We start from the raw sequence: 26245 nt of genomic DNA, 5'->3' as shown, positions 1-26245 counted from the left end.
TCACCAGGTTGAAGGGTACAGGGGACAAGACATCACCCTGTTTGACCCCTCTTCACAGCCAAATCCTCCCGGATTCGCTCTTTTTAGTATTTCCTCTTAGGGCAGTCTTAAAGAGTCTGCAGTGAGTTACCGTATCTCTTCGTTTGAGCACTTTTTTTGTTGTTCCGTTTGTTTACCCTCATTCTCAGAGCAACCTGGGTATTCAATGCATCCCCTCTGTTGCTTGTGCATCTGACAAGATTCAGCTAGTCCTCAGATTAGTTTGCTAGAAAAGGCTGGACCGATCATAATTGGACACCAGTGATGCATATCGGCTAACTTCAATTAATCATTCACCTTATTGATCAGTCTTGTCCATCTGCCTTTGCAACATTTTGGAAGGTTTCCGCAGTGCAGGTGTGCGTTGTGCAACTTTACACCCTTTGGGTCACATCGAAGGCGGCCATCTTTCCTGACAGCATCAGGGCACGGGGCATTCACCTGCTTCATCTATTTCAGTGCTTCACTGGATTGTACAAGTCGGCCAACGTGGGCAGCAGAAAGGGGCTGTTTCTGCTTCAGTTTAGGAGGCGAAAGGACCTGAACCTTTATTTTTAATTTAATTTAATTTGCTCTCTACTTCCCATATATCCTGTTACACTCTTTGTACCAATTTAGGATCCAGCTGACAGCTGACAAGTGGAGTACTCCTCTCCATAGAGAATCTTTCTTGTACATTGTCTGCATGATCTTGTACCATTTTAAACGCATGCAGAAATGGTTTTCCCGCTTTGGTGTGGAAGAACTTGGCTGGCCTGCACAGAGCCCTGACCTTGACCTCATCCAGCACCTTTAGAATGCTGACCGTGAGCCAGATCTTATCGCCCAACATCAGTGTTGGACCTCACTGATGCTCATGTGTCTGAATGCAGCCGGGTGCCAACATGTTAGCTGATTAATGCCCATATCTTTTTAACGACATGTTTAACTATCAGAATGTGGTGGACTGTTTGGGTGTCTGCATGCTTTTGGCCATGTAAAGTATAGGACATGTAGAATGCAGTCTACAATGACTGGAGACTGTAATTTCACTGTAGATGTTGTATTTCTGTTAACATGCATGAAGCCAAACAAAACAGAGCAGAAAGTCCAATCAGGTGTGTTTCATTTTGTTTTTATTCTAAAATATATACAAATTATGTACTTGGTATCTACACATGAAGACAATTTAAATAAACACACAAAAACAGACAACATTTTGATCACTTATAGTACACCAACTAGTATTTACATGATAAAGGCAATGATGATGAAGATCTCCTTTTACAACAACAGTGTTTCAGCTCCGTCCTCTTCAGTGCAGGGGTGGAGTCTACAGCCTGGATGTGGTGTGGACACTCGTTGAGCTTGAAGTCGTCGTGCTCACAGTGCTATTCTTCACATACCTGGGTCAACATATGAGACTATTAGTAAAAGCAGCAGAGATGTGTAACATTGATGGTAGTATTTCATATTAGAGACCCTGAACACTGTGAAGCTGATCTTACCTGTTCTTGCTTTTCAGTATGCGTTTTCCCAGATGTGACTGTGGGTTCACACATTTTTCCTTATTTGCTGTTGTTGTAATACTGAAGAGAAGAAAGAGCTTTGTTAGAGAGAGGCGGAACAACACAGAAGAATGAGGTGTAGAAATGTGGGTTAATTCAGCTCATTTACTCACATGATCTCCACCTGCTGACAGAAGATACTGGGTGGGTGTATGACCGGCCCTGCCTTGATGAGCTGTGGGGGAATCTTGTCGATAGAACCATTTAAACACTTGCACTTGCTAGATCTGTTGGCTGGTTGGCCTGTGGGAAGAAAGGACACAACATTGTTATTAGCTGATCATCTTTTAAGTCAGTTAGATTTCAGAATGAACATGTATCAGTGTTTGGTCAGAGAAAGGGAAAGGGCTGCCCTGCAGACAGAGCCATCGTCACAGTCAATGGGCAGAGCTGAAAGTCAGCTTAGACAGACAGACTGGGTTTATACTGGGTTTAGCAGAGCTTTTTCACTGGAAACAGCAACAGCTGAGTGATGAGACTGAAGCACAACAGTAAAGTTTTGATTTGTAAACCCAAAACAATGAGCTCAAATACGATATAACGCTCTGTATTGCTGAGAGGAGCTGCAGAGTCACCTGGTGATTCTCTGAGAGTTCATCAGTACCAGGGAGCCCTTTAACATTACACACAGTAATGTGATGCATTGTTAACATGAAAATATTGAGTGCAGCTTTAAAGGTCTATTCAAACAAAACTATAATGTCATTACAAGCAAGTGATACAAGTCCCCATTCACAACAAAACGGCCAGTTGTTCTTAGGATTCAGATCAGACAATCACAGAAAACTAAACTTTTCACAGTACCTTGTGCATAGAAGACAAGCAGGCAGGTGAGAAAGGCAAAGACAGCTGAATTCATAGTTGCGGCTGTAGACGGGTTCACACTCCAAGGTGTCTTTCTTCAGTCTGGACTCCTGATGGTGGACAGCTGCAGTGATTCATGGCTTTTATACCCTCTCAAATGGTTTCTCTTTCCAGTTTGACTTTCACTTTCTCGGACTCTTCCTTTTTCCTCCAGCAGGCCCATTTCCCAGAAACACTGCTTTGGAGAATCATTTCAGTCTGCAGAAGGACTTCTTTGTAATCATCAACACATTAGTCAAATCAATTCAATAATTTGTACAAGTTCATTCATTATGCTTGCATACAACAAAACAGATTCACAGTGAGAAAAAAATGTTTTTCACAGTCTTATTCCAATTCATTTGCAACTGTACATAATAGGCTGTCGTACATTTATGTAATTTTAGATTAGATTAGATTAAACTTTATTGTCATTGTCAGAGTGCAACACAGAGACAACGAAATGCAGTTTAGCATCTAACCAAAAGTGCAAATAGTCACAATATCCAAAAAATATAAATACATGTACGCAGTGCAAGTGGCATGAGGTATAAACAGTATAAATATTATAATATGTGCGACATGGTATGTAAACAGGTGACATGTGCAACAGGTAGTAAGTGGCAGTGCAGTAAAAAAAAGTGAACAGATGAGGTATACAGTGTATATAAAATCTAAAATCTAAAGTGATATGTGCAGTGTGCAGTATGTGCAGTATGACATGGGCTGAGTTGTAATGTTCATCTTTGTTGTAGTCTCTTGGGGTCATGCATGTGTTCCAGACTGGAATCAAATCACTGACCTGTTCATGTCAGTGAACTGGCCTCAGAAAATTGGAAAGCAAAAAAAGCAAAACATGTTAGTTAAAAATATTCTTATGCTAAACAAATGGAATAATTATTGAATAGTGAATAAAACTAAGAAAATCATTTTAAAGGTTGATGTTTCTTATTGCTACATATTTTGTAGCATTGTCGGTGGGTCCCCGGCCAGAAGCTAATGCTGTTTGTGTCTGTCTGTCTGAAAAAGAGTGGGAAAGCTTGTATTGTGTGTGTGTGTGTGTGTGTGTGTGTGTGTGTGTGTGTGTGTGTGTGTGTGTGTGTGTGTGTGTTTCTGTGTGTGTGTGTGTGTGTGTGTGTGTGTGTGTGTGTGTGTGTGTGTGTGTTCTGTGTGTGTGTGTGTGTGTGTGTGTGTGTGTGTGTGTGTGTGTGTGTGTGTGTGTGTCTGTCTGTCTGTCTGTCTGTCTGTCTGTCTGTCTGTCTGTCAGGCATAGTATGCATGCGGTTCAAATTGACCCGAACATCCTATGAAGGACATAAATATGTAGGGGGTATTGTATCATGTAAAGTCAATTTTTTTATCTTTCACATGTTCTTCACATAAAATAAGTCAAGGCCATGGAGTTTCAGGTCAAAATGTCATATCTTTGTATCATTTTTCTTTTTGTAAAAATTTGAAACGGGTCAATTTGACCCGAACACCACATAAGGGTTAAAGGTGAGGCGAGAAGCTGGTGTGATTGGTGAAGATTGGACTTGGCTGTGTCAAACCCACTCCACGCCTTCTCCCCTCCCTCCTTCCGAGTTGCGCCACTGGGTGGGACTGAGAAGAGAAGGGGGAGGAGTTGCGCCGCCATGCCAAGGTACCAAGGCTTCGGTCCTTGATTAGCCATGAGATTTGAGGCCTTGGAAATCACACTGAGGGAATCTGACGAAGAAAAGATGGATGAGGGGTTTTACAGGCACAGCAATGCACCTCCACCCCGGTGTAACAGAAGTGATGGATTTCTTATTTGTGCAAGGAGAAAATAAAAATAAAAAGCAGTCTTGCATGCCGCTCAGGAAAAAGAAAGAGGGTGAGATCATGTCACTGTTGAAGAAATAGCACAATCTTTTTCTTACATATGTAAAGATTAATAAGTTGATAAGCAATAAAATGCACCCTCGCTCAATTCAACACACTCTGTGATGAAAGTCATCATTCATAACATGATCACTGTAAAGTTTAACCATTCAAACATTCTTCTTCTGTATTCTTCCCCATGTCATGGAAAAACTAGCAATATCCAGAAATAAATCAGATAAAATTTAACAAAAAAAAAAAATAAATAAATATATATATATGATAAAATAAATATGATAAAATATGAAGAAATTAAACTCTGGGTACATCTTCTGTTCATGCTGTGTTTTTATATGCATGTCAGCAAATTTACAATAAGACGTGAAAGTAGCTACAGCAGTCAGTTGTAAAGCTTTTACATGCAGGCTGCAGTGAGAATAGCACATTTTTTGACCGCCAGAGGCTGTGGCATCATCAACATCATTCAGGGCATGGTACAGTCACACTTTCAGTCACCGCACACGTCCATATTTGTCATGTCCTGTTGTGCAACTTCCCTCAAACCACATAGTGGGAAGATCCATGGAAGAGGTTCAATGAGGAAATTAAAATGAGGTCATTCATAAAGCCTAATCAGCAAAATGGGAATTTTTTTTGTCGCTGACTTAGCAAAGAAAAGTAAAAATTCACTTGATTTGAAGCCACCCACACTAATATCTGAAACATGATTGTCAGTATAAGGATTATGTTATTATATGTTTTCTTGTTTAGATATACAGAAAACTATATCTCATAATGTGATGCTTGTCTCTGTGATCTTGTGCTGTTTTTGCGAGTGTTAAATAGAAAGAAGAAAAACACATATTTCTGCCACACAGAGTTCTGCAAAGTCTTTCAGACTTTCATGTAATCTGTGCTCTGTGGTCGTAAGGCAAGGCAAGGCAAGCTAAATTTATTTGTAAAGCACAATTCATACACCAGGCAATTCAAAGTGCTTTACAGAAGCATAAAAATACATTAAAATCATACATTTCAAAGAAAGAGAGAAAGAAAGTGTAGGGGAATTAACTTAATTGATGTTGCATTTGTTAATAAAATATCAGGGCACCACCTTCCTCAGCTAAGAAGGTGTGAGGAAGCCTCACCATCCTCACTATTTGTTAAACCCTTGTTTTTCAAGTAAGGTGAACAGACACCACTGAGAAATACCAATCTTGTATAATTGTACTCAGCATTAGAAGCACATTTTTTTAAGAATCTAGTAATCTCATGGGGTAATCAAAGTTTTAACCTGTCAGAGGGTGAGTGCTGGTGGAGGCCATCTTGTGCTGGTGTTCAAAGATGGAGCACGCCTGAACAATAGCCCTTTTATGTGCTGTAGGAGTGGGTGGATTCTTAGATTTGATTGGTCAAAAGGATGAGAGATGAAATGACGGGTGATTAAGACAAATACTGTGTGATATTTAAATGATTTGCTTATTTTGAATGTATGATATTTGTGATAACACACTGAAGAATGAAATGAGACTTTGTTGTGTGAGCAAGCTAAGAAGGACATTATGTGTTTGTGGTTAACCTTGTCAACCCTCTTTCCTGCAGTGCTGACCTGATAGGTCAGTTTGAACTGGCAAGGCGGGCTCCTATACTATATATATGAGAGCACTGGGAGAGAGACTGGACTGGTTCAGAAAGAGCAGCACCAGATTCTGCTCTAAGCTGAGTAATGGGAGCTAAAGGGTATTGTTAAGTTTTCTTTTTGTTTTTTGTTTTTTTGTGTGTGTTAGAGAATAAAAGTCTGCCTAAATTTGTTCAGCATCACTCCCTGCCTGCATGATGTTTTTGTCCTCTGCACCTCACTTTGCAACAATTGGTGTCAGAAGTGGGATCTTTTTTTTTTCCGCCTGTGAAGAGTTGGTGTCGCAACACTGACTAAATGAGAGGATGTGGAAGGCCTCATTTGCCGAGGAAAACCACCTTGGCAGAAATGGAGGAGGGAGATGCTGAAAGGACAGTGGAGTTTGAGCCACCACCAGATAGAGCTATGGCTGCTGAAGGTGGAGAAGAGCCAGTGGTACGGCCAAAAGTAGTTACAGTCCGGGCTGCAAGTCCAGAATTCTCGGCACCAGGGTTTTTTGAAGAAATGAGAGATTTTATGCGCCGTTCTAAACAAACTGAAGCTGCACTTTTCGAACAGATTAAACAGCTCAGAAGGGAGATGGGACCAAAATTAAGGCAGGACTGGACGTCTGAAGAACCTTTTGAGCCTGTTGAACAGACTGGCTCCTCATCTCCTGCGCTGCTAGCCAGTGGACCGGTTTCCTCATCTCCACAGCTACCAGCCCAAAATCAACAACAGGCTGCTCCACCAACCCAGGCTGCAGGCCCACTTATTGGGGAACCCAGAATACCTGATTTCAAAGAAGGTGAAGATCCAGAGAGCTTTTTTGTTTGATTTGAATGGATAGCCAGAACATGGGGATGGCGGCCAACGGAGTGGGCAGCACGAGTGGTCACCTTGTTGACAGGAAAAGCTCTAGAGGCTTATGCTGGAATGGATGAGGAACAGTCAGAATCCTATGAGGCTATTAAAGCAGCAGTGTTGATGAAGTTTAATGTTACAGAAGAGACTTACAGACAGCGCTTCCGGAGCACTACTGTGCCAGTGGGAGACACTGTGCGAGAAACCTACAAACGGATAAAGCGATGACCTGGATGAGGTTAATGATAATGGATTGATACCACACAAACATGTGGTGGAGGTCACAGTTAATGGTCATGTGGCAAAGGTGCTAGCTGACACTGGTAGTTCACAAATGTTGAAACCTATGAAACTGAAATTCGGAGGGGCTGACTCATTGAGAACTGCTGCGTCGTTATCTTGTCCTAACCAAGTTTTAGTTACATAAAAGCTTGTGCTTGATGATAAAGTCATTGATTAAGAATGATTTGCCTGCCAAAGACCTAACATTTTAAAGAGCTAACTTAAATGTGCTAAAAAGTCCAACATCCCTATGTTTTAGACCATACTGTGGCTGACATGGAATACATGTTAAATTCAATGATGTGATGTTTCTGGAGAGATGGACCGATCTTCTCCTCCTACCTATTGAGACATGAATCAATGAAGCTTCCGGCACAATGGGCCCTGGCTTTTCCTTGAAAAAGTCAGGCATAACATTTGCCTTAAAAGCTGGACCCAGAACACATCAGTTACCAACACAAACAGGTGGCTCATACCAGCAGCATAGCTCTGTGGTCTGTCAGTCCACCACTTTGGTCCAAACTAAAATAATTCAACAATTATGGGATGGATTGAAATGACTTTTTGTGCAGCCATTCATGGTTCCCAGATAATGAATCTCAATGAGTGCTGCCTACAGGTTGACGTTTGTGGTTTTGAATGTCTCGACAAGTGTTGGATGATTGTTGTGACATTTGATCCAGACATTGGTCTGTGAACATTCTCATTCATTCAGGTCACGGTACTTTCCAAAGGCACCTGGACTTGCTTGTGGTTTTCAAACATTTTCAGACAGACATGCATGTCCCCCTTAGGATGAATTGTAATCACTATGTCAAATGTCCATGTCAAATTTTCAATTTCTCCAATACTTAGATTTTTGACCAAATACCTTGAAACTAAAGACATTCCCTTTAACATCAGCTGGATAATTTTAACATGAACAGGTCAGTGATTTGAATCCAGTCTGGAACACATGCATGACCCCAAGAGACTACAACAAAGATGAACATTACAACTCAGCCCATGTCATACTGCACATACTGCACACTGCACATATCACTTTAGATTTTAGATTTTATATACACTGTATACCTCATCTGTTCACTTTTTTTTACTGCACTGCCACTTACTACCTGTTGCACATGTCACCTGTTTACATACCATGTTGCACATGTCACCTGTTTACATACCATGTTGCACATGTTTTTATGGTTGCATACAAATTACTCGCACTACCTGCACATACCTCATATTGTTTATACTGTACCTCATGCCACTTGCACTGCGTACATGTATTTATATTTTTTGGATATTGTGACTATTTGCACTTTTGGTTAGATTCTAAACTGCATTTCGTTGTCTCTGTGTTGCACTCTGACAATGACAATAAAGTTGAATCTAATCTAATCTAAAATTACATAAACGTACAGCAGCCTATTATGTACAGTTGCAAATGAATTGGAATAAGACTGTGAAAAACATTTTTTTCTCACTGTGAATCTGTTTTGTTGTATGCAAGCATAATGAATGAACTTGTACAAATTATTGAATTGATTTGACTAATGTGTACATGATTACAAAGAAGCCCTTCTGCAGACTGAAATGATTCTCTAAAGCAGTGTTTCTGGGAAATGGGCTTGCTGGAGGAAAAAGGAAGAGTCCGAGAAAGTGAAAGTCAAACTGGAAAGAGAAATCATTTGAGAGGGTATAAAAGCCATGAATCACTGCAGCTGTCCACCATCAGGAGTCCAGACTGAAGAAAGACACCTTGGAGTGTGAACCCGTCTACAGCCGCAACTATGAATTCAGCTGTCTTTGCCTTTCTCACCTGCCTGCTTGTCTTCTATGCACAAGGTACTGTGAAAAGTTTAGTTTTCTGTGATTGTCTGATCTGAATCCTAAGAACAACTGGCCGTTTTGTTGTGAATGGGGACTTGTATCACTTGCTTGTAATGACATTATAGTTTTGTTTGAATAGACCTTTAAAGCTGCACTCAATATTTTCATGTTAACAATGCATCACATTACTGTGTGTAATGTTAAAGGGCTCCCTGGTACTGATGAACTCTCAGAGAATCACCAGGTGACTCTGCAGCTCCTCTCAGCAATACAGAGCGTTATATCGTATTTGAGCTCATTGTTTTGGGTTTACAAATCAAAACTTTACTGTTGTGCTTCAGTCTCATCACTCAGCTGTTGCTGTTTCCAGTGAAAAAGCTCTGCTAAACCCAGTATAAACCCAGTCTGTCTGTCTAAGCTGACTTTCAGCTCTGCCCATTGACTGTGACGATGGCTCTGTCTGCAGGGCAGCCCTTTCCCTTTCTCTGACCAAACACTGATACATGTTCATTCTGAAATCTAACTGACTTAAAAGATGATCAGCTAATAACAATGTTGTGTCCTTTCTTCCCACAGGCCAACCAGCCAACAGATCTAGCAAGTGCAAGTGTTTAAATGGTTCTATCGACAAGATTCCCCCACAGCTCATCAAGGCAGGGCCGGTCATACACCCACCCAGTATCTTCTGTCAGCAGGTGGAGATCATGTGAGTAAATGAGCTGAATTAACCCACATTTCTACACCTCATTCTTCTGTGTTGTTCCGCCTCTCTCTAACAAAGCTCTTTCTTCTCTTCAGTATTACAACAACAGCAAATAAGGAAAAATGTGTGAACCCACAGTCACATCTGGGAAAACGCATACTGAAAAGCAAGAACAGGTAAGATCAGCTTCACAGTGTTCAGGGTCTCTAATATGAAATACTACCATCAATGTTACACATCTCTGCTGCTTTTACTAATAGTCTCATATGTTGACCCAGGTATGTGAAGAATAGCACTGTGAGCACGACGACTTCAAGGTCAACGAGTGTCCACACCACATCCAGGCTGTAGACTCCACCCCTGCACTGAAGAGGACGGAGCTGAAACACTGTTGTTGTAAAAGGAGATCTTCATCATCATTGCCTTTATCATGTAAATACTAGTTGGTGTACTATAAGTGATCAAAATGTTGTCTGTTTTTGTGTGTTTATTTAAATTGTCTTCATGTGTAGATACCAAGTACATAATTTGTATATATTTTAGAATAAAAACAAAATGAAACACACCTGATTGGACTTTCTGCTCTGTTTTGTTTGGCTTCATGCATGTTAACAGAAATACAACATCTACAGTGAAATTACAGTCTCCAGTCATTGTAGACTGCATTCTACATGTCCTATACTTTACATGGCCAAAAGCATGCAGACACCCAAACAGTCCACCACATTCTGATAGTTAAACATGTCACTGAAAAAATATGGGCATTTGTTAGTGACATTTTTATACTTTATGCCCATTTTATGTGCTCACCTCATATTATCTGTGTGAGAGTTTGTGCTACTATCTCATGATGACAGAACCTGCGTCCAGAGTGAATACCCGAGAGGAACAGAGCATTTCTGACTCGGATTGGACACAGTTCCGTTTTCTCTAGATCATCAGAATGATCCCACAGGATTCCAATGTTTCCTTTGACTATTCAATTCTCCTGACACTCCAAATAACTGTACCACCTTGCATTTGTTCCAACTGCAGTAACGCGGCCACCCTATTTCAGCCCGTATGCAGGTAATTACACCTGCATCGAACGTAAAGGCTCAGGGCAGGTGTGGGAGAGCTGTCATGGTGCAAAGTGACCCTGTCTGTTAACAGTGCAGGAATTCGGGACGGATGGCTGATGAAACGGACCACCTCTCGTGCTGACATCTGGTGGTACTGTGGAGGAAGGACACTCAAATCTATTCTACCTCATGACTGGAAGGGGAGATGTGCTCTAATCAAACTGGTCATGCCATTTTATGTATTGCCACTAGCTGATCTTGTTACACAAAACAAACATTCAAATTTCATAGAGTGAAACGCTCAACCACCACTCCATTAGGCTCATTTGACTCACATGTGTACATTGACCGAATAGGTGTACCCCGTGGAGTAGCTGATGGATATAAAACTCATTTCAGGTTTTGAATCTTTATTCGTATGGTGGGCTACAATTAACAAAAACGTAGATTGGATAAATTACATTTACTATAACCAACAGCGATTTGTGAACTACACCCAAGATGGATTTAAAGACATAGCAGAACAATTAGAGAAAAAAAGCTTAATAACATGGCAAAACAGAATGGCACTAGACATGCTCCTGGCAGAAAAAGGAGGAGTCTGCAAAATGTTTGGTGACATGTGTGACAACATTTATCCCAAATAACATGGCCCCTGGCGGGAGCATCACTAGAGCCATTCAGGGCTCAACGGCCCTCTCAGAAGAACTAGCAGAGAACTCAGGTGTAGATGATCCTTTTACCAGAGTGATGGAGAATTGGTTTGAGAGATGGAGCGGAATAATCTCTTCCTTTCTAGTCTCTATTACAGTTGCAGCAGTACTCCTTTTTGTTTGCGGCTGTTGCTGTACACCATGCTTGCGAGGGCTCATCCAAAGACTGATTAACACCGCCATGACGAACACAATGATGTATCAGCAAATACAAATTGATGACGATGATGACTTGATGACCTAACTATTTGAAGTCTGTACCCTGTAACGATGAGTGAATGACAAATGAAGTATACTATGAACATCTGACTGAGGTGTAGTATACGGATGTTACAGATGTACTCTGATTTACCTGACTGTATATATGGATGAACCCTGATCTTGTCATTTATACTTTTTCAGTTTATTTTCCTATTACATGAATCCTGACTTGGTTACTCATGTTTATCTTTTGAGGTTTTACCTTTCTTTGTTTTTAATACATTTTTACGAGAATTTTAGATTTTGTGCATAAAGTATAAACAGGTGGGAAATGTTAGAGAAATTATCATACATTATGCCCATTTTGTGTGCTCACCTCATATTGACCTCATATTATCTGAGTGAGAGTTTGTGCTACTGTCTCATCATGACAGAGGCCGCGTCCAGGGGAGTGAATACCAGAGAGGAACAGAAATGCTCTGTTCCTCTCTGGTATTCACTCCCCCTCCTCAAGTCCATTGCGGCAACAATAAACAATCTACTCTTAGAAATTTCAGACGGTGTTCCTGAGTCTTCTTTAAAACTTTTCCTAGCAGCATTAATCAGCTAACATGTTGGCACCCGGCTGCATTCAGACACATGAGCACCAGTGAGGTCCAACACTGACGTTGGGTGATAAGATCTGGCTCACGGTCAGCATTCCAAAGGTGCTGGATGGGGTCGAGGTCAGGGCTCTGTGCAGGCCAGCCAAGTTCTTCCACACCAAAGCGGGAAAACCATTTCTGCATGTGTTTAAAATGAAAACTTGAAGGTGTGCTGAGCCACAATATGTGACCCTACAGTACTGAGTCAGAAATATTTCATCAAGTCTCATTTCCTATGATCCTCAGATCTTATGCAGCTGAGGGTTTTGACTAGAACTCATAGTGCTGCCTTGAAGATCATTTTCCATCACAACACAAATGATATATTAGGTGGTACACTTCATGCATTGGCTTCATTTAAATTACTACTGTATATGAAGTGGAAGAAAAGTCCAAGTGTTCACCTGAGGTGCATTCTTGGGCCATTGCTATTCCTTATTTGTCTAAATAATCTACCAACTATATCCAACATAGTTTCTTCATTGATATTTGAAGCATTCAAACTTTCATAGATGAAAGAAGCTAACTGTGGTTTGGCTGTTAAGCAGAATGGTTCAATCCAAACAAATGGTTAATTAATATCAACAAATCAAACTTTATTAGTTTGGTGGTAAAATGGAAAACATTCATCAGAAATCTCTCAAGAATAATGAAATGCTTCAAGTTTTAGCCACTGAATACCTCATAATGATTGATGAGAGTTGAAGAGATCACATCAGTTATGTCAGCAATAATTCTTATATTTGTATCATTTAGGGTGGCACGGTGGCTCGACTCACAGCTAGAAGGTCCCGGTTCAAATCCTGCTGTGGGTGTTCACCCGGGGTGTTCTCCTTTAATAACCCCCACTAAAAACCTGCAAGAAGATCACCGCCTGACCAATGGTGACAAAAAGGATCCCTGGGCGCTGCTGTCTGCTGGCAGCCCACCGCTCCTGGTCTGCTGCGGAGGAACGATGGATGGATGGGTCAAATGCGGAGAATTAATTTCACATAAGCATGGCGTGTGTGCATGTAGTGCAAAGGACAGAGCAGACTCTACCTGCTCAGGAGGCTGAGGTCTTTTGGGATGCAGGGGGCACTCCTGAAGACCTTCTATGACTCTGTTGTAGCCTCTGTCTTGTTCTATGGTGTAGTCTGCTGGGGGAGCAGCATCACAGCAGCTGACAGGAAGAGGCTGGACAAACTCATCAGGAAGGCCAGCTCTGTCCTGGGATGCCCTCTGGAACAGGTGGAGGAGGTGGGGGAGAGGAGGATGACAGCCAAGCTGTCCTCCATGACAGACAATGACTCCCACCCCCTCCAACACACACTCACTGCACTGAGGAGCTCCATCAGTGACAGGATGCTACATGTGTGAAGGAGCGGTATCGCAGGTCTTTCCTTCCTGCAGCCATCAGACTTTACAATAGAAACTGCTCCAAGTAGGCGGTACAATAATCTGCATAACATTCTGTGCGATAACTGAACTGAACAATTTTTGGGAAACAATCTGTGCAATAACCTGGGCAATAATCTGTGCAATATTTCAGTACATAAAAGCCTGTAATCTGTGCAATATTTTTCTGTAAACTGTGCAATATTTTAGGACATAAACGTCTGTAAATACTATTCCCGGTACACCCTTTCGTATATACTTTGTGTTAACTGCATGCACTTTGTCTTTCAATATTCTATTCTGTTATTGATGCTGCTGTGAAATTCGAAATTCCCCTCGAGGGACGAATAAAGGAATATTGAATTGAATTGAATTGCATTGTTGTGTGTGATTAATAAAGTACAGTTTCTTCTTCTTCTTCTTTCTATTCTATCCATACTTCTCATATAGCACCACAGAATGTGTGGGTACTTAGCATCAATAGCATTCACTTTGCTTGAAACAATTACCACACACATCCTCGATATTTTCCATTTTCTTTGCTTTTAATTCAGCTGTTACATTAAATATTACATAAAACAGCACACAACAGTATCTTGTCAGGAAAACAAAATATTAGAGTGTATAATTAAGTCCCCAAATTGTTACAGCTGATATTAATGTTCCCAGTAACGCAGGACTAAGAACTGTTAATTAAAAATATAAAAAACGAAACACAGGAGTCAGAAATACTGTTAGTTTGTGATTGAGCAGATCAAGCTACACGTTCCACAACAATACTCCCTTTGGTCAGCACGCTGCATATGTATGTAGTTTTGGCACACTTGCACCACTTGAAAACAAAAATACTGACGATGCTGTTGCCTCTCTGTGATCCTTGTGTCATTTAGTTCTTCCTGGATGAAGCTCAGGAATAGCAGGTACTGCATTCCAGCAATTAAAAACAGACCATCAACAGCTTTTCACTACAGTAGGTCAAATTTACAGCTCAGAGGCAAATCAAGATTTACTGACCAAGTTTACTTATCCAAGTTGTTTCCTGCAAGGTGCACAGTGTAAAACACTTTTAACAGTCTGAGTGCTTGGCATTAGAGATCAACTGATTCAGCTCACTTTATGATGACTGAAGTTGACAATAGCTTCTGTGAGAGTTCAGTTTCCCTTAAGGAACACTACAACTACCCACTGCAGCACGGCACACAGTAAGAGATTTCCGAGGCATTTCATTGAGTCATGATTGGTAAAGGCACAGTTACAGCTGCTTGGGAGAAAACACTTAAATGAAAGCACATTAATGATGTCAGTGTAAGTCCGATCCCACTGCAGAACCCAAAATAATGAGATTTGTTGCATCCGTGAGCTCCAAGACACAGAGTGCAATCCAAAAATTCCATTTAATACTGATGATGCATAGAGAACATATAGATGAGATTTAATGGATGAGAACTAAAGCTTGACCAAAAAAAGAGACAAAAACCCAACGCTGAGCTTTTAGGCCAGAAAAAGGTAACAGACCTGTCATAGTAGTACAGAGGTCACGAGGAGGCGACCTTTTCTGTCTGGCATAGAAACTATGGAAGCAAAGAAAAGCTGAAAAGATTTATCTTACATTTATCTTATAAGCCAATGAACCTATTAGTGAAATTTAATCACTACTGAATATTGAATAATTAAATTAAAATCTCTCTAAAATGATCCTTTCATACACAGATCAGAGAGAAGTGTAAAGGTCAGAGGAAAGTGTCACGCGAAGCAGCGGTCAAGTCCCCAGTTGCCTCAACAGCTGAGGACTTCCGGGGTCCTGCTTCCCCCGCGACTGGAGGTTGCAAAGTGAAAACCTGCTTTAATGGATGCCTGAAAGCTGAGGTGGGAGAAGTTAGTATCTCGCAGATAGTCAAACGACTCCAGAGGAACAAAAGACCAAAGGCACTTGGGCGGCCGTTGCTCCACCAGTTGGAGGTTTCAAACAGACAAAGAAGTCCTGGTACAAGATCATGCAGACAATGTACATGAAGGATTCTCTATGGAGAGGGGCACTCCACTTGTCAGCTGGATCCTAAATTGGTACAAAGTACAAATTGGTAATAGGATATATGGAAAGTGGAGGGCAAATTTAAAGGTTTAGGTCCATTCGCCTCCCAAACTGAAGCAGAAACGGCCCCTTTCTGCTGCCCACGTTGGCCGATCCAATGAAGCACTGAAATAGATGAAGCAGGTGAGTGCCCCGGGCCCTCATGGTGTCAGAAAAGATGGCTGCCTTCGATGGGACACAAAGGTTGTAAAGTTGGCCGACTGCTGAAATCTTCCAAAATGTTGCAAAGGCAGATAGACAACACTGATCAATAAGGTGAATGATTAATGGAAGTTAGCTGTCCAGTTCTGATCGGTCCAGCCTTCTCTGGCAAACTAATCTGAGGACTAGTTAAAGCTTGTCAGATGCACAAGCAACAGAGGGGATGCATTGAATACCCAGGTTGCTCTGAGAATGAGGGTAAACAAACGGAACAAAAAAAAAAGTGCTCAAACAAAGAGATACGGTAACTCACTGCAGACTCTTTAAGACTGCCCTAAGAGGAAATACTAAAAAGAGCGAATCCGGGAGGATTTGGCTGTGAAGAGGGGTCAAACAGGGTGATGTCTTGTCCCCTGTACCCTTCAACCTGGTGAGAGGGCTCATGCTCTACATGCTGAGGTATCCTGTATCAGCAGAAACAGATGGAAAGCCACAATGTTGGCTCTGTAACAATGGTCGGGAAAACTTGCATCCTATTTTTGGGAAATGTGAGGCTCTGAAACTGAATCACATGAAGAATAATAACAAGACTTAATGAAGACAAGGGCTGGATGGTGTCGAGAGAAAGGAGAATTTGCACAGGAGAGTGCATGTGGGAGTTCTAGATTTGTTTATGGTGAGAGGTACCAAGGCTTCGGTCCATGATTAGCCATAAGATTTGAGGCCATGGAAACCGCACTGAGGCAATCTGAAGAGGAAAAGATGGACGAGGGGCTTTACAGGCACAGCAATGCAGCCCCACCCCGGTGTAACAGAAGTGATGGATTTCTTATTGGTGTGAGGAGAAAGTGTCACAAAAGGGAACACATAAGTGTTTTCTCATACACACCTCCAGGACTGAATGAAACTTTATGTTTATCTGCTCCAACACTGGCAAAATTAACATGTATAGCTAGCTGGCTTTCTACCTAATGTAGTAACCTAGCAAGAGAAGAGTCAGGCTAACATTAGCAGCTCTGTCAAGATATTCATTGGATTTGGGAAAGTTTACACTCCAGTACCTTGAGCCAACGTGACCTGAGACAGCGTTATGTTTGTTTAAGATCAATTAGTCCTCATCTTCAAACTTGTCTTAAAACATTAAAAGTGAAGCATACTGTATAAACTACAAACAATGAACGTACAAATGGAAGTATTTCAGTGCTATAAATTCAGCAATGTTTAAATTTCAACATTATGTATTCTGTAGTGATTAAATTGACTCACAATTAGGAGCTGAAGTGCTTATAAAACTGAAATCATTAAGGCCTTCCTTTGCTTCCCCAAATGAGTCAATCAATAAGACTTTCATTTCACAAACATACATCTGTCAAAGTCGAATGTGATATAACAGAAACAAAGTTTAAATGCTTGCAAGGCTTATGTTGGCACTATTTCTTTTAAAAGAGATATGAATGGAGAGTATTTTGAACAGAGAACGTACTTCCCACAAAAACACAAAGCCCTTTCAAATGAGTCAATGTCACTTGACCACGAGATGATCAATACTGAGGTTAAAACCAGGACATCATATTTTTCCAAGACACACAAACAAAAAGTTGATTTGATGCTCACATGGGGCATATCCTTAGAAGCAAATTAATGTTAATGTTTAGCCTGGAGCAGGCAGAAGTCCAGTGCAGGAGTGCTGGTTGGTTTCTGGGTTGGGGGACCATGTTGAGGTCTCACTAGGGGCCCACTGCTCAGTTTTGCCTCTGGAACCCTAGCAGGTTAATTTGGCCCTGCATCATCTAGCAGACCATTTTAGATGATCTGGTCTACATACAGCTGAATCAATACTTTTCCTCTAAAGCAGTGACATAGTGATGACACCCTGCTGTGTTCATGTGTGTTGTTTGCATCAAATCATGTCTGACAGCACCTGAAAATGCTGAGTCAGGCAGTAGCTTGGCACAGTGGTGTCTGGGCAGCAGACCTCCTCCTTCACTGCTGTGGTGCATCTTGGGAAGAGGAGTCCCGAGAAGCTTGTGCAGTTCCTGTGGTGGAGTCCTGAGCCAGCAACTGCTCCGGCGGACGGAGGAACACCACAATGACTGTTATGTTATCACTAGAACCGGCTGCCTTAGCATGACCTACCAATTGTTGAGCGACTCTTAGTCCAACAGCATCCTCAGACTGTTCCAGTGGAGTGTCTGCCCCACCCTCATGGTCACCAGGCTGTTGGAGTGCATCCAGGACTAGATGTGGAACCTCTGAAGATTTGACTGCATCAAAGAAGCCATCACACGCCAGAAGTATGTAGTCCTCATCCCCGAGCAGCTGGGTTATCGAGCAGTCAGCATCTCCAGACACATAGGGCTTCTGATCAAAGTCACCTGGAACAGTGATGCAGAATATGCAGTTAGCAGCTGCAGATACATACAGCAGTCGGGCCTACCTCCTCAGGCTGACTCAGTCCAGGCTATTAAATCAACAGGTGAACTGTTAGAATGGTCCTCACAGGCTATCTTAACAATCTTACACACAAGAACCCAATAGGCTGGGCTAAAATGACTGGATTTCTTTGGCTTTTCAGAGATAATATCAGTGTCAGCACATATGTCAGCTGAGTAGCAGATTGCAGTGTAAATGACACTAGAAAAATACCAGAAGTTTTCCTAAATGTCTAACAGAAGGAATCAAATGCCTGCAGAACACATCCTTAGCAAACAGAGGAAAAGAAAAAAAAACAAGAGTTGTAGTGTAGACACAAGTGAGGAGAAGGTTATATTTGAAGTTTGATCTCAGTTATTCATGACCCAGGTATATTCTGTGTCCACTGTGTGCCATGCACAGCTCTACTCAGTCTACAACACAGAACACCCACGGTTCAAATCACAGCATCTCTGAACTATCCATTCGCTGTACCCACAGATCTTTTAGATTATCACAGCAGACACTGAGTGAGAGAGGGTACACCCTGTACAGGTCACCCATCAGGGCTGACACAAGGGGTGAGTGATATGACCTAAATTTATATCGCCATTTTTTTTTATTGTTTACTGTGACAATATTATATCACGGTTTTACAAAAATAAGAGGGACACTCCACTCAAAACATAATTCTACCTCTTTTCAGTCTATTGGCAATATAAGAAGAGCATATCTTAAGAAAGGAATGTAAATGAGGTATGACTTTTTGGAAGTGTAGCCTGCCTCATAATGTTGGTTAATTAGTAAATGTAACATGATTCATTCTCAGAATTAGACAAAGGTTAGGTATCTCAACAGCATTTAAATGAAAGAAAACCCTAAGTATATAAGATAAGTACAACAGGACGGGCAGCTGGCAGGCTAGTGTTTTTATTTTTTTTGAGTCACTGAGGTAAATAAAGGTCACTATGTGAGAATTTACTGTATTAAGCCCACAATGAAAACAGGGATGTCACACAAGCACATTTTGCTCTGTTCTTGTTGGTTGTGATTGACTTACCTATAGCTCTGGATACAGCATACGTTCCATTAACACGCCAGCAGCCCATGAAAGTGATACAGCCACCAAGATCCTCAATTCTCTGTTTCTCATCCTGGACAGTAGAGGACAAGAGAGAGCAGCTTCAGCATGTCATCAAATCCCCACCATTCATTTTATCTGAAGGTGTGCAGTAACTAGCTTCACTGCCAGGTGAATTCTAACTCCACGTGTCATATGACTGTCACCTGTCCCTGGAGGGTTCAACAGTCATTACACCTACAGTATACCTAATACCTAAGGGTGGTGCCATACAATCCATGGGTGGTGTTAATGGGAAGGTCAGGGATCACCAAACCAAAAAAGAATTTGACCTGACGGTGGATTAGAGGTTTATATATGGAACCTTTGGCCCTCTGGTGGTGGAGCAGAAAAGGTCTTTCTGGCTTTGGCTGATCAGAATAAGCAGGAAGCATTTTCAAGGAACCATAAATAACCACAGCAAATTTCATGACCATCTGCCAGTAGTTGTTGAGATATCTCTCTTTGCCAAGCCAAGAGTCACAAGGACAGACAAACCAACTGACCAGCACTGCCATCCTTAGGGGGTCAGTATGCTTCAAAGGAAACCCCTTTTTTTCAGTGCAGCCATTCAAACACAGGTATAAACACTTCTGCTCTTAGCTGTGGTCAGATGGCACAGAGTACAAACTAGTTTGTTCTGAGCACCCCTCAACCTTCAGCACACAGAGCGCTTATAGACACAGGCAGTTCTGCATCCAGACACTACGGTGTGATTCACAATGAAAAATAGAGGGATAAAATCAAGGGGTTAAAACAGGAAGCGGTAGGAAGCAGCCCCCAGACACAATACCTGACTATCACTAGGTGGAGAATTGTTACACCAGGGTTCAAAACAATTGATCAGCAGGATATAACCAAGAATGGTAAGCTTATTATCAAGGCTGTGTTGGCTCAAGTGTGTATTAACTGTGAGACAGCTCTGTACCCCACTGACCCCCTGCAGCTTCACTGAAATAACCGATTTTCAGCATTTCGGTGGGCATTTAGCTTCCTGACACTAGAGGGGAAAAAAGTGGAATACAGACACAAGATCTGAGTTATTTTTGCTACAAACTTTTGCTTTGTCTGGAAAAGCTGAAAGCTTTTGTCCAGCAAATGTCATTATCACAGACAAACAGACAAATTCAGCAACATGCCCAGAGAGCTCTGTCTGTCTGTCAATGTCAGCATCTTTAAAAAGAGATATAGCCTGGTTTATTTTCCCTTGACTTAACTTGGCTACATCAGTTTGGTCTGTTGATGTGCCATTTTGGAAAATGCGTTCCGTAAACAATATTGAAATATACATTCTATATTCCTGTTAAGTGACCTTGTTTATTTTGACCTTCCCTGTTGGTCTCTGGGATACAAGACACCCTGAAATTCCAGGTCACAGAGAATGTTCTGTGTGTGTGTGTGTGTGTGTGTGTGTGTGTGAGAGACATGCCTACCTCTCTGTCTGGTTTATGGGGGTCCATCAGTGTTACAGCTTGTCCCTTTCTGACCAGTACTGCTTGAGAGTCTCCCAGCCAGGCTACAGTCAGCTCCTGACCCTGGATCAGCACTGCCACGCCTGTAGAGCCACTCCGCAGACGCTGACCGCACGCACGCACGCACGCACGCACGCACGCACGCACGCACGCACGCACGCACGCACGCACACACACACGCACACACGCACACACACACACACACACACACACACACACACACACACACACACGTAATCAATTATTATTGCTGTTGTTATTATCAGTAATAATCACAACAAACTTTATTTCTGTAGTGCCTTTGAAAACCAGAGTTAAAAGGTGCCTCACAAAATACTGTTTCTGTACTGAGGCCTTATCTGATGCTGGGCTGGAATTTGTCTAATAAATTCTTTCCCTCCATTATTTCTAAAAGTTGCTTAGCAACCACTTTTTCAACAATTTTTGAAACCAAAGGTGATTTGGATATAGGACGGTGGTTATGGGGGTTGCTGGATCTGTACCAGGTTTCTTAAGGAGAAGTTACACTCAGTCTGGAACCAGGCCATTCACAGTGCAAAGAATGGACTGACGTGATGGAGGGCGAGGGCTGAGGTGAAGGTAGAAGTGCCCCTGCAGGAGTCAATGATGCTTTGATGCTTCTATGTTTCCAACGAAGTTATATAATAACCTCTCCCAGTACTCTATACAGATAGCACAAACAGTAGCTGTGGCAGAGTTTTCTGGACTGTTGTACCTATTAGAGGCAATGAGACTGGGAAAGTAAGAGGGCCTCCCACTCTTGACTCCTCCCACTCGTGACGGAAATGAAGATGATACCTCCCATGTATGGAGTTGATGAACTTAAAGTTTAGAATTGTTCCACTGGCGTTCAGCTCTTCTATGTTCTCTTTTTAGCGTTCTAATATTTTAGGGTATTGAGTTGGTGGGATGACTATGAGTACTGAAGGTACCAGCAATTTGAAATATTTGAAATGCTTGTGTACACTGTTTGCTTCGAGCTGTTGGATATCCCTCCTGAGGTTAGTAATGTGTCTTTTTTCTTTGAGCCAGTCCTTGCAGAGCATAATAATAGGCATGGATTAAAATGCAGATTAGGATCAATTAATAACTACACATCCAGAGACAAAGTTTTGAGAGGGAATTAAAACCGAAACAGCAAGTCTCACAGCATCTGATGTCATCTACTTGTGTGTGATGGAGCATATGTCATTTGAAACCTGTGTGTTCAGGATGTTGGAGCAGTGCTGCCTCACTACCTCTCTCTTGGCTTTGCCCTTGAACATGTCATCTGTTTGCGTGAAGGCAGATTTAAAGGCTGCGGCTGCATCACTCTTCAGTGTCTTCTGTTTACTCAGAGCAACATGGAGGTGAGTGGCAGCGTAGGTGGCAGCGTCCACCCCTCCATGGCCGTCAAACACAGCGTAGTAGGCACGCTCCACTCCGTCCTGAGAGAGAAAGAAAGACATCAAAAAAGTCTGATACACTGTGTTTGATACATTGTGTTAGATACATTTGTATTCATCTTGAAAGTGTCGGAGGATTGCTGCAGTTTTTGGAATCGTGAATAAAACGACAAGATAAGCAGTGGTAGGCGCTGGTTAGTGTTGCACTGAGGTCTTGTACCTGGATTCCAAAGAGCTGGTTGAACTCAGCCAAGGCCAAGTGTTTGTCCTCCATCTTCCTCCTCGTGTTCTTGATGGCATGAACAGAGCAGTAGAGGAACTGAGAGGGGGCAGGTGGGAGCTTGGGGAAGTTTTGATGCCATGCCAGTGCCACATGTATCAGCTTGTTGAGGAAGAGACGTTGGACTGCCACTGACTGAAGTACTGAAGGATTAAACAAACAAGAAATCAATCATAGCCTTTTGGTTCTGACTACTTTTTCCTATCAGTATACACAGTAGAATGCCTGACAGAGGATGCACTCTCATTGACCTGGTTTCCAACAGGCAGCTGTTTTCAGTGAAAAAGCTCTGATAAACATACTGAACAGTACCTGCTCAGCACCACACAGCAGACAGACAAACTGAACAAATAGCTGGTGAACATGGAGCATTTAACTGCTATAGAGACAGATATGTTTCTCAGGTGGACACAAACATGACTCCAAATGAATTATAATGTTGCCTTGTACCTGCTGGATGTGTAAATATGCAACTGTTGCAACTATTTGTCATAACAACTTTTCAAGGATTCAATATGTCAGTATTCCGTTTACAGTTTCTGACTCTGACACTGCTCCCAAGTGGCAGTGGAGATTTATTGCTGTGTTCTGTCCTGGCAACAGACATCCCATTTAGACCAATGAGGGTAGAGTAAATATTAGAGACACCCCTCAAAATAACATAATACAATCGAACAGCAGCACAAAATGAGCTTCAAATTAAATACTTACAGACTACTTCCTGTTCTTCTTCCTGGTTGACCTCAGCTTCCTGGAGGCAGTGAAAAGGTGAAAGGTCGTTCTGCAGTAGTTGGGACAGCGCTGCTTGGCACAGGAGGGCACTGAGGCCTGCAGGAGCACCCCTGAACCAACAAGGCCAAGCAGAAATACATGTTGAGTACTTTGTCAAGATCTGAACATGATATAGGATTTATTTCTGTCACCAGACTTTTCAGCCCAGTGATACACAATCATACAGCCAGAGATGACCGAATACCCTCAGTATGGAAATAAACAAACACAAATGGGTAAAATAGAACTGGACCAAGACCAATGCTCATTGCATGACTGTCCACCTGTGAGATCAACTCTGTCATCTGTCACTCCTTTTCCTTTACAGAATTACATTTCTCTGGCAGACAAGACTGAGCTGAAGAAACAGGAAGTGGGGAGAACAATAGTGCTTCTGCAGACAGGATATGAAGGCTTCCTCACAGGGCATACTTCTGAAAAAGAAAACGTGAGCAGAGGAGAGAGCATACAAGGCAATAATTCTCACTTTTTTATCTTGTATTTTCCTACTTCAGCTGAGGTTGAAAGTTCACCAACAGCTGGTGTGCGGCTCTTCATCACGAGAAAACAACAAGGTAAAAACTGAGAGTAATGACCTCATACAACGCACACACAAACAGAGCTAATGAAAGCAAAAACATGAGATGCCATCTCTCTCCCACTCTCCCTCTCTCTGAAACCAACCCCACCCAGAGCCTGGTCCTGTTGGGGGTTTCTGCCTGTTCAAAGGAAGTGTTTCCTTGCTGCCAAGGAGGCGCTTGCTCATGTTGGAAGTGTTGGGTCTCTACAGTAGTGTATGGTCTAGACCTGCTCCATATGGAAAGTGTGTATGAGACAGCTTTAGCTGTGATTTGGCGTTATATAAAGGCCTTTCTTACCAGACACCACAGCCATGAAAAAAGCTCATCCTCCTCACTGGTTTGCACTGATTTGGAACAGTCAGCTGCATTTGGCCTGAAAATCATCTTGTGTAATAAATGTGTAAAACACATTCATGAGCCTCTTTCAGACATGCACCTTGTTAGGTAAATCTCTCTCACTTTGACATAAAAATCACAGTCGCAATCTGACGAAGTCTGACATAAAACATTTCTGGGACACTTTGAACACAGCACAAGTCTGACAATATTCTGTTGTTATCTTACAGGTCAAGCCTTTTGCAGTTCTCTTGTTTGGTAGTTTCTGCTTTCACACATACAGAGTGTCAGCTTAATGCTTGTGTCCTCCTCTGCAGTGTGAAGTCTAACGGCAAAGCCAACCATTCATGCTGAATGAGCAGGGCAAGAGCAGAGCTGTCAGGAATGTGAGGAATGCAGCCACACATGCACAAGATGGGCAGATGATGCAAATATGACAGACTGTTCCTGTATTAACTACACCTTACAACACAGCTTAATCTGTGATACATTACAGGTAACAGGATGGTGAAAAACTATGATGTGAAACTAACAAACCTGTCTAACAGCCATTTTTCTATTCTGATGCATTTAAGTACAGTACAAGTATCACATGTAGACAATGTACATTCACAGTGATTTAAACACTGGACTATAAAGGGCTGAGACGGGATGGAAACACAAGAGACAGAAGTCTGATATATCTGCATAGAAATGCAGCAGGTCAGTCATCAGATTTATCCCGAACCCCTTACTTTGGAAGCATGGCTTCCAGCTCTTCCTCACAGAGCTCTTCCTCACAGCGACAAATGCATTTTGTGGACTTCTCCCTCGTACCTGGCGGCCAGAAGCCTCAGGCCCAGCTCCAGGCTCTCTCCACACAGCTCCTCCAGAGAGACTTTGCGGCTCAGAGGGCTGACAGGCAGCGGACTGTCTTCCTCCAGAGCAGCTGGGAACTCCTCCACAAACCTCCCCAGAAAGCTCCGGGCCTCCTCCTCCATTCCGCTGACTCTGGCTGCAGTAAGCTCTCAGGTTAACGGGGGTCACAGGTCACAGGTGGACCCTCACAAAGGCTTCAAACTGTCCTCTGGCTCTGAGATGAAAAATGAATGCAGTGTACACATCACAGATGGACATTTGAATTATCATCTGGCAACACCACAATCAATCAGTTAAAATAGTTGTAACAGCTCAATTGTAAATACAAAAGCTGCACCTGCTGCTGCTCCACAACTTTTCACTTAGAAATTTACCACGTTAAATTTATGAGCCACTGAATATATGACCAAATCAAAATGTTTAGTGTATGATAATTTAGACTAGGTAAGAATCTCACACCTTTGACTTGTTCAGAGTGTTTTCATGTCTATTGACAGTCAACAAGCAGCCATCAGCTTCAGACCAAACGGTTTCCTCCTCACACACACAGACAGACAGACAGTAATGTCAGCTGTACGGTGCACTGAGCGGGGCGGAAGGTTTGCGTGTGATCAGTCAAAACTGCTCAAACTTTTGCGTGGGAAGAGCTCTGCAGACTATGCTAGCACCTAGCGACCTTTTCCTATGTAACGTTAGCTAAATTCAATGCGAATATGTAACTAACTTTAGTGCAATAAGCACTTATTATTTCCACATCAGAGGGAGAAACATGTGCTGAAGCTGTCCAGACTGAAGGCATCGTGGCTACTAAAAGCTACAACCCAGCTGCTCAGCTTTAAGCTCTGCGTTCATTTGTATTTTGATGTAAGAATCGCCTGATTTTACGGTTTGTGGCACCGTGTGCTCCAGCTTATCTGCTCTAGTATTGCCCACAGCCTTCTAATGGCTAAAACATGACGTGACGCTGTCATACAAGCGTTCAGCAATATAAAATTAGGGTAAATACTGACTGAATTAGTTTAGAAAGTCTAAATTTCCCGAGACGAATGCGGCTGTTAAGTCATCTTACCTGAGGCTAGCTAAGCTGGCACAGTCTCTTAGCGGAGTAACGTTCCGCCTACACAAAGCAGAGCAGCTGAAGGAGCCACGCCCTTTGACAACACACAGACTGAAGGACTCACTGACAAAACTCACAGACACAAGCCTGCGCCGAGACAACTGACG

General features: G+C 42.2%; 3 protein-coding genes across 3 annotated transcripts; 1 reads left to right on the top strand and 2 right to left on the bottom strand.

The window, feature by feature from the left end:
• Positions 1–1159: 1159 nt before the first annotated feature.
• Positions 1160–2508, bottom strand: LOC139332866 (C-X-C motif chemokine 10-like). The gene is made up of 4 exons (XM_070965002.1): positions 2391–2508; positions 1700–1829; positions 1527–1607; positions 1160–1424 (listed from the first exon to the last, which is right to left on the bottom strand). Exons 1-4 carry the CDS (start codon positions 2443–2445, stop codon positions 1352–1354), a joined length of 339 nt encoding a protein of 112 aa, XP_070821103.1. The 5' UTR covers positions 2446–2508; the 3' UTR covers positions 1160–1351.
• A 6242-nt stretch (positions 2509–8750) lies between these two features.
• On the top strand, positions 8751–10099 carry LOC139332909 (C-X-C motif chemokine 10-like). Its single transcript, XM_070965089.1, has 4 exons — positions 8751–8868; positions 9430–9559; positions 9652–9732; positions 9835–10099. Exons 1-4 carry the CDS (start codon positions 8814–8816, stop codon positions 9905–9907), a joined length of 339 nt encoding a protein of 112 aa, XP_070821190.1. The 5' UTR covers positions 8751–8813; the 3' UTR covers positions 9908–10099.
• A 3983-nt stretch (positions 10100–14082) lies between these two features.
• Positions 14083–26141, bottom strand: ppm1f (protein phosphatase, Mg2+/Mn2+ dependent, 1F). The gene is made up of 8 exons (XM_070965169.1): positions 26091–26141; positions 24980–25235; positions 23187–23317; positions 22416–22618; positions 22049–22237; positions 20751–20894; positions 19258–19351; positions 14083–18160 (listed from the first exon to the last, which is right to left on the bottom strand). Exons 2-8 carry the CDS (start codon positions 25141–25143, stop codon positions 17769–17771), a joined length of 1317 nt encoding a protein of 438 aa, XP_070821270.1. The 5' UTR covers positions 25144–25235; positions 26091–26141; the 3' UTR covers positions 14083–17768.
• Between the last annotated feature and the right edge of the window lie 104 nt (positions 26142–26245).

The sequence above is a fragment of the Chaetodon trifascialis genome, chromosome 6 (genome assembly GCF_039877785.1).
Source record: "Chaetodon trifascialis isolate fChaTrf1 chromosome 6, fChaTrf1.hap1, whole genome shotgun sequence".
Lineage (NCBI taxonomy): Eukaryota > Metazoa > Chordata > Actinopteri > Chaetodontiformes > Chaetodontidae > Chaetodon > Chaetodon trifascialis.
Note: the sequence above shows the minus strand (reverse complement) of the source record. Positions and strands in the feature narration are given on the sequence as shown.

What these genes read in the sequence shown, in the direction of transcription:
- LOC139332866 (XM_070965002.1), bottom strand. Translation starts at nt 2,445, where the DNA reads ATGAATTCAGCTGTCTTTGCCTTTCTCACCTGCCTGCTTGTCTTCTAT. An exon ending in GCTTGTCTTCTATGCACAAG is followed by an intron (nt 1,830 to 2,390) that starts GTACTGTGAAAA and finishes TTCTTCCCACAG; the next exon opens with GCCAACCAGCCAACAGATCT. An exon ending in TGTCAGCAGGTGGAGATCAT is followed by an intron (nt 1,608 to 1,699) that starts GTGAGTAAATGA and finishes TCTTCTCTTCAG; the next exon opens with TATTACAACAACAGCAAATA.
- LOC139332909 (XM_070965089.1), top strand. Translation starts at nt 8,814, where the DNA reads ATGAATTCAGCTGTCTTTGCCTTTCTCACCTGCCTGCTTGTCTTCTAT. An exon ending in TGTCAGCAGGTGGAGATCAT is followed by an intron (nt 9,560 to 9,651) that starts GTGAGTAAATGA and finishes TCTTCTCTTCAG; the next exon opens with TATTACAACAACAGCAAATA. An exon ending in ATACTGAAAAGCAAGAACAG is followed by an intron (nt 9,733 to 9,834) that starts GTAAGATCAGCT and finishes ATGTTGACCCAG; the next exon opens with GTATGTGAAGAATAGCACTG.
- ppm1f (XM_070965169.1), bottom strand. Translation starts at nt 25,143, where the DNA reads ATGGAGGAGGAGGCCCGGAGCTTTCTGGGGAGGTTTGTGGAGGAGTTC. An exon ending in AGAAGAACAGGAAGTAGTCT is followed by an intron (nt 22,619 to 23,186) that starts GTAAGTATTTAA and finishes TTAATCCTTCAG; the next exon opens with TACTTCAGTCAGTGGCAGTC. An exon ending in TGCTGTATCCAGAGCTATAG is followed by an intron (nt 18,161 to 19,257) that starts GTAAGTCAATCA and finishes TCACTGTTCCAG; the next exon opens with GTGACTTTGATCAGAAGCCC.